Here is an 8,112-nt window from a genome sequence, read left to right as displayed (position 1 = left end):
ATTTTTAACTTAATACTAAAGTTCAGTTTACTTCTGTCAAGTCATCATATTTTTCAAAGAAACTTTATTACAAAAGATTGAATAACAAGACGATAGTAATCCTAAAAGATTGTGTACAATTACAAGAAAAAGAGGCAAAAGCTAATTTAAGTGAAAATAATACGAAACGAAACAAAAACCTCAAATCTTTGATTGCTAAAAAGGTAGGAGGATTGAAAAAACTCGTGTCAATTACAATAAAAATCAAGACACAAGAAAAAATATCTACCGATGAAAGTCGAGTCACCAATATTCACACCGTGTCAAGTCATCATTTATATTGTATTAAAAACACAATACACTAAATGAAAAAAAGCATATTCAATTAAATAAAAAAAATTCATTAATAAAAAAATACATTAATAATAACCTATAGGTATAACGTAAGGGCATCTCAAATGGAGCTTTTTGTAAAGCTTTTTATAAAGTTTTTTACTATTTGAAAGAGCTTTTGCAAAAGTTTTTTACCATTAGAGTCCAAAGCTTTTTATCAATAGCTTGAGAAAATTCAAGTCTTTGCAAGAACATGACATTCTCTCTCTTCACTATTTCATAATTAAAAAATAATTAAAAGACTTTTTTTTAAAGTTTTAACCATTGGAGTCATCATTTGATGAAAAGCTTTTTATAGCTTTTTATAAAAAGCTTTTACAAAAAAGCTATACCATTAGAGTTGCTCTAAAAAGAGATCAAAATTAGGGCATCCTCAATGAACCTATTAATGACTTTTTATTATTTTCATACCACCAATTTATAATATTAAATTAAGAATGTAAGATAAAATCATATTAATATAATGTACTTATAAGTTGGTATGAGTGTTTTTGAAAAAAGTCTTTCATCAAATAGGTTGAGGATTCTCAACCTTTTGATGAAAAAAGCTATCTTTTCCAATGGTAATAAGCTTTTCAATGACTTATTAGTATAAAAAAAGCTTTTGATCAACCCACCATTGTGGATGCTCTTCGGAGGTGGCTCAACAATACTATGAGACTAGGCGATCGCTTTAGGCCCTCAAATTTTCAAGGCCTCAGAATCTTGTATATTAGACTTAGTGTTTGAATTTTGGATTGAGTATCGTTATATAATTTGTATTGCAGTAACGCCTTTTTGATTTTTGCATCAACATCTGCATATTTTTTTATTACTTGTAGTTCAATAACAAAAAACAAGCTACTTTTTTTGTTACTTTAGTTTATATGGTAATGAACTAGGCCCTCAAAATTGATCTCGTTTGAGGTCTCCAAAAACCTTAAGCCACCACTGATGCTCTTATAAAAGTTACATTTATAGGCAAAGAAAACAATGACGTTTTAATAAGCCTTTAAGGTCTAAAATAAAAAGCATAAAAGCAATAGATCCGTTATATAACATATACTTGCTCTTGCCTAAAATAAAACTTGAGGTTAAACCTGTTTATAAAGAGCAGTTTTTTTAGGAAAATGATAATGACAGTCCTAACAACATATTACATGTTTAAAAACTTGTACATTATATACTAAAAACCGCCCCCTGATTTTTCTAACAGCAAGGTACAAATTTTAATGCACCCAATTAGTTTTTACTGACAACCCTAAGGGCTGTCACTAACAAAACCCATTTTTTTAATAGGTTATCAAAATTATATACTGAGTAAAAGCTTTGTGTTTAACTCATAGTCTATATCAGAGGAGTATTCGTGCAATCAGAAAAACACATGAGTATCATACTAAGGGGGTGTTTGTTATTGTGATTACAAAGCAGATTTTGCGTTTTCAAAATAAATTATGCGCTTTAAAAATTGCGTTTTGAAAAAACAGGTAGGTACATACTTCTTTAAGACTATGTTTTCATAACAGATAATCACTTTTCCACACAAACATTTTTTTAGATTATTTGCGTTTTACGAATGTAATAATCAGATAAATTTTATACTGCCAGAGGTTGATTCTTTTAAAATTATATATATATATATAAGATCATGGTACCCGCGCAATACGGTGGCGGTGGTGTAGAAGACGGTCTAGTGGTGGCGGTATCAAGTGGTGTAGGTTGATGTAATTGTGATAGTGGAAAGTTTTAGAAGATAAGGTTTTAAAGTGTTAAGTATTAAAATAAGGGTTTATGGTATAAATTAATTCATTAAGGGCAAAATTGATAATTTATAAAACTTTTTCCATAGTGGGTCTTTATTAAGGGGCAATTTAGTAATTTTGTATGTGACATATGAGTAACTATTTATATTTTGAGAGGGGTGTATAATCTTTATATAGGAGTATAGATATATGAGAAAGTGAGTATGAGGTTATCCCCCATCTAAACTTAGATGAGGAATTCCTCACATTTGGTTTTTATAATCATGAAAATCATGGGGGGCCATGTATTTGTTTTAAATTCAAACTATTCATAAAATATTTGTATGTAAGGGGTTCTCCATCTAATAGATGAGGAACAACCCCATACTCACTTTTCCTATATATATATATATATATACTTATCAACGATCAAATAAAAGAACATTTGAGGATATGATTTACACTTTGGATGACATTAATTTAATGGACATTATTAAGCAAGTTATTGAAAATACTCGATAAATATGCGAAAGAGATAAACATCATGATCGTCGACAAGATCTTAAACGCCCCAATGACCCTCAAACCTTAGTTCAAATTGTTGTGATGAAATACCTAATAACTTTAATAATAGAAAGTTATGAGTTCAACTTGTGCATGTAACAAAAAATTTAAGGTTCCATATGCGGCCGAGTGGACTTCTCATTTGATGATTTGAAGAATAGAAATAATTAGGTAAGTTAGTAGCTCGTCAAAAACCTTAAATTACTATAAAAAATTTACATTTTAACAAAATTTTTTTTTTAAGTTGAACAGGATTGGAAACGGTATGAAAAATTGGTATCGAGAATATAATGAAGTACTCACTAAACTAGCAAACAAATAATTAAAAAGTCCATTACTTTATCCAAAATTATCATCGAGAAAGTAACTACACGGTGACACACTAATCAAAAACAAAATCTTTGTTATTTTATGATCCACACTCAAAACAACCTATTTACATCCAACATACTACTTTTTTTACAAACCATACAACCTCAAATTTTCAACATTTACACCTATCAATACAAATTTTCTTAGCTGGAATCACAAACTCCCCTCAGTCTGAAAAAATATACTTACACACTTTAGTCAAATCACATCAGACTTTCTCTCCAATCACTGTAAAATCTTTAAACCCCCCTATCCACACACAGTAATAAACACACACACATACACAGACCAAGCCATGCACATTTTCACTTTTCTTGTATTCTCACTCACTTTAGCCACCACCACCGCCACCACTAACCACCGCCGTACACTCCACCAACCGTTCTTCCCAGACGACAACCCAACCCCACCGCCGGTGTCACAACCACCGGTAGCACAACCTCCGGCCACTATTCTCCCACCATCTTCACCACCATCTATAAACAACGACATCCCATTCATTTCCACATCTCCACCAAATGACAACAACCAACCATTTTTCCCATCAGTCCCTCCACCACCACCATCTCCACCGCCGCCGGCAACCACCTCTACCGCCTCTTTTCCGGCCAACATCTCCGCTCTTAACCTCCCTACTTCCCCAAAACCAAAACACACTTCTTCAAAACTCATCCCCATTGCCATCACTCTTGCCATTTTAGCTCTTATTGTACTTTTCATTATATCATTTTTGAAAATTAAAAAATATAAAAATCTTAATAAGGATTTTCTTAATGAAAAACCACAACAGCCCAACACAACTAATAATATTATTAATAATAATAACTATAATAAAATACCGAAGCTCACTCGGCCTTCACAAACTAGTTCCGAGTTTTTATATCTCGGAACTCTTGTGAATTCACATAGTGGTGTTGATACCAACACTACTATGAAAAGTGGAAATGAAATCAGTTCAACTATAACTAAAGTGGGTTCGCCGGAGCTCCGGCCACTGCCGCCGTTGACCGGTCAAAAGGGTCAAACTTTACTTCACCATGACGGGTTTGAAAATTCTGAGTGTGAAGGGTTTTACTCTCCGGGAGGTTCCGGCGGCGGCGCTACGGCGGCGACAGCGGATGTTGGGCGGAGGAGTGTTGGGTCCGGTTCCAGGACTTCGTTTACTTCGTCAAGTTCTGGGTCTCCAGCGAGGTCTATTTCTTTGAGTATTTCGCCGCCGGTGAGCTTGAGTCCAAGACATACTACAATGATGAAATCGCCGGAGATGTTTTCTGTCCAAACTGTTCCGCCGCCGTCTCGGCCCGCGCCGCCACCACCACCGCCGTTTCCGGATGTGGGGTTGAGTAAAGATAGTTTAGAGTCATCACCCAGGTTGTCAAACTCTTCAAATGACCAAAAATATTCTCCGGTGAGGATTCCGCCGCCGCCCATACCGCCATTAACACTGCCGGAAATCAACCCTCCGGTGCCGGTAAACAGGTTAAACCCACCTGTGTTGGTAAAACCCACAAGGAGTGTACTTGTAAGTAGTACTAATACTAATAAGCCAATGGTTTCGAGTGTCGAAATGTTGCCGGAAAAACAAGAAAATATCGAGGAAAACCGAAAACCGAAACTGAAAGCGTTTCATTGGGATAAAATGAGAGCAAGTTCTGATCATGAAATGGTGTGGGATCATCTCAAATCCAACTCCTTTAAGTAAGAAATTTATTTATGTACATATTATAGTATTGATTGTAATTTTGTGTTTTTGGTTTCTAAAATGTAAAAGCAAAACTTTTTTTATTTTTTACCAACCATCAATAAATGGTTTGGTACATGAGAGACTAGCTAGAAACGTTAAACCTGGTGTGAGCAAAATATACCATAGGACTGGGGTTTTTTCATGAAAATAATTGGGGAACTCAAATTGATATATGAAAAGACAATGCCGTTTAATCCAAGTTTGCCGTTAAAAATACTGAGTAATTTTTATAGAAATGTTTTTAACCACAGCTAGTGTTAAGTTTGGTACATGGTTTTAAAAGTGATATATATTATTTTTATATATGTATATGGATATGGATATGGATATGGATATGGATAATATATATACACAATATTTAAATAAAAGAAATATGACTTTGAGCCAAAATGACATTTCGGGTGAATATTTGGCAAAAAGAGATCGTATTTCGGTGAAATGTGAAATTTGAGCAAATAATTTGCTACATTGCTTGAAATTTGTTCCGTTTATTTATCCATTTGTAATTTTGTATTCAATCGTTTGTTCGGTTGAACAGAACAATGAAGTTTAAACAATCCTTTGTGTTCATTTGATTTGTTTACATCGCTAATGATATGGGGTTATTGATTACAGATTAAATGAAGAGATGATCGAGACATTATTCATTGTAAAACAGCCAAGTGCAAATAATTCAAATGAAAAATCAGCTCCTGGAGATCCGATTCTTCCCTCTGCAATAAGTAATGAAAGCCAAGTACTTGATCCAAAGAAGTCTCAAAACATTGCCATTGCATTGCGGGCATCTAGTGTGACAACTGAGGAAGTCTGTGATGCACTTTTAGAAGGTGCTTTTCTTCATTTCGATTTACTTATAGGTTTATGACATGGTGTTGTATATTTGTGATTAATAGATAACCAGTTTTGTATTGAATTATGTTTGTTAATAGGTAATTTAGGTGCACTTGGTACTGAGGTTCTTGAAAGTTTACTGAAAATGGCCCCTACAAAAGAGGAAGAACGTAAACTGAAAGAATATCGAGTTGATTCACCTTCCAAGCTTGGTCCTGCTGAAAAGTTTCTCAAGGCTGTTCTTGATGTACCTTTTGCGTTTAAAAGAGTTTGTGCGATGCTTTATGTTTCCAATTTTGGTTCCGAGGTTGAATACCTCAAGCGCTCGTTTCAAACTCTTGAGGTAAATAACTTTGCTCTAGCTCTGTTATTGACAGGCTTTATTTATATTTTTAGGCGATTTGCTATGTCTTGAAATTGATTATGTGATATTTGGTAATCAGATTAAGATTGTGACTTGTAAATTGTAATCAAACTTGAACTAGTAATAGGAACAGACAATCTGTTTTAGTAAAAAAACAAGCCATGGGAAATAGGTCTGTACTATTTGTGGCAAAAGGTTGATGACCTGCAACCCAAATCAGTCCGCAATCGGCTTTTAATCTATAATATCCCTGACCCGGCGGTTGTGGCTATGGGGGTGTCCGGGCTTAAATACCAGATCTTGTGCTATCTGTGGCAAAGATGCTCCCACCCGTTGCCAATTGAGCTATACGCCATTGGCGATAGGTAATAATGAGATAATCAATGGCGCGAGTGTTTGACAAATTCAATCTATTCAACAAGTTAATATAATTATATAAACAGCTATGTTTCTTGAAAACGAAGTCATCATTACATTACGTAAGATGAAATATTTAGGGAAAAGTATATTATATATGAAATTGATTGGCCGTAATGGTCTCTTAATTATAAGCATAATTTGTTTACACAAGTGCTAATTACTGATTCAAGGTAATTAAATAATCAGTTAATAGGTTAGAAAAGGGAAATCCAAACATACCCTAAGAACCATGGGGACGGGTGCTTGTATGCAGGTTTGTTATATTTACAATGATTGAAATAGGTGTTATGTTCACATCTTCTGATTTAGTATTGACGATTCCAAATGTTGAATGTCAAATCAGGCAGCTTGTGAAGAACTTAGAAACAACAGAATGTTTCTAAAACTGTTGGAAGCTGTTCTCAAGACCGGAAATCGTATGAACATTGGCACAAACCGTGGCGACGCCCAAGCTTTCAAACTCGACACGCTCCTCAAACTCATTGATATCAAGGGTGCAGATGTCAAAACAACTCTCTTGCATTTTGTGGTCCAAGAAATAATACGACTAGAAGGTGCCCGTCTCTCCAGCCCAACTACAAACCAAACTACCAAACCCGCCGCTGGGCTTCAAATTGTTTCTAGTCTCAGTTCCGACCTTTTAAATGTCAAGAAAGCTTCAGCCATGGATTCAGAAGTGCTTAATGGGGACGTGACTAGACTTTCGAACGGGATTGCTAATATTATCAACATTGTCAAATTAATGGAAGGCACAAAGTTTTCTGATTCAATGAACAAGTTCTTGAGTATTGCACAACAAGAGGTCATCAAGATTCAAGTCCAAGAAAGGGAAACAGTTTCTTTAGTTAAAGAAGTCACTGAATATTTCCATGGAAACTCGGCTAAAGAAGAAGCTCATCCGTTACGAATATTTGTGATTGTGAAGGATTTCTTGACGGTTCTTGACAGGGTGTGCAAAGAAGTTGGGACATTAAATGATCGAATTAACCATGATTCGGTTCATAAAGTTCCAGTAATCTCGACTCCAGTCTATGATGGTTTTCATAAAAGGCAACAGTATAGTTCTTCAGATGACGACAGTAGCTCTTCTTCTCTGTAGGTAGTTATTTATAAAGATAGATATGTTAGATCATTTTGGCCTTTTAGGTAGATTATGAAGGTGGGAGGAACAATTTGGTAATGACATCAGTGTAAAAAAGGTTTGGATCTAATCAATTTTCAGAAATCAATAGATTAGTTGTTGGTTGAAGATCATATGATTAATTAAATTTGCATCATAAATATCTTAAAGTCGTGAATTGTGATGTATTTGATGCACTACGAAGCCATCTAAATTGATAATTAAATTTTTTTTTTTTTTTAAAAACAGTTTTGAACCAACAATGAATGGGGTAATGATGCAATTAAATTTAATAACTTTGTGAATGAAGCTGCAACTTTAGTGGATATAGGCAAACGTTTGATTGATGACTACCTTGTCAAAATCGCACATTATTGTTTTCAGTCTCAGATTGAAGAAGACAACCTTGGTTGGACTGTGAATAGGCTGAATTTGTTCAACTTTAAGGTCTTCTTTCAAACTTGGACATTACAAACACCCCGGATCAGTGGGTAAATTTTCCGTCAGCTCCTTTTCGGATCTTTTCTGTTAATGCCCTCAGGGCAATAATTGCCACCGCTAATGCTGCCTGCCCACTCGTTGTCTCAAGGTGATGACTGCATTC

The 8,112-nt window shown here is 34.7% G+C and overlaps 1 protein-coding gene across 1 annotated transcript; it reads left to right on the top strand.

Annotated features, from left to right (window-relative positions):
- The first annotated feature begins 3,324 nt into the window (after positions 1 to 3,324).
- Positions 3,325 to 7,642, top strand: LOC122609312 (formin-like protein 1). The gene is made up of 4 exons (XM_043782364.1): positions 3,325 to 4,727; positions 5,389 to 5,600; positions 5,703 to 5,947; positions 6,732 to 7,642. The coding sequence occupies exons 1-4, from the start codon at positions 3,325 to 3,327 to the stop codon at positions 7,485 to 7,487; spliced, it is 2,616 nt and encodes an 871-aa protein (XP_043638299.1). The 3' UTR covers positions 7,488 to 7,642.
- The last annotated feature ends 470 nt before the right edge of the window (positions 7,643 to 8,112 follow it).

Source organism: Erigeron canadensis, chromosome 7 (genome assembly GCF_010389155.1).
Source record: "Erigeron canadensis isolate Cc75 chromosome 7, C_canadensis_v1, whole genome shotgun sequence".
Classification (NCBI taxonomy): Eukaryota; Viridiplantae; Streptophyta; class Magnoliopsida; order Asterales; family Asteraceae; genus Erigeron; species Erigeron canadensis.
The sequence above is the reverse complement of the archived record's forward strand: the minus strand, read 5'-3'. Positions and strand labels throughout refer to the sequence as shown.

Coding starts and splice junctions, on each gene's coding strand:
- LOC122609312 (XM_043782364.1), top strand. CDS start 3,325: ATGCACATTTTCACTTTTCTTGTATTCTCACTCACTTTAGCCACCACC. Junction 4,728..5,388: donor CTCAAATCCAACTCCTTTAA/GTAAGAAATTTA, acceptor TATTGATTACAG/ATTAAATGAAGAGATGATCG. Junction 5,948..6,731: donor GCTCGTTTCAAACTCTTGAG/GTAAATAACTTT, acceptor ATGTCAAATCAG/GCAGCTTGTGAAGAACTTAG.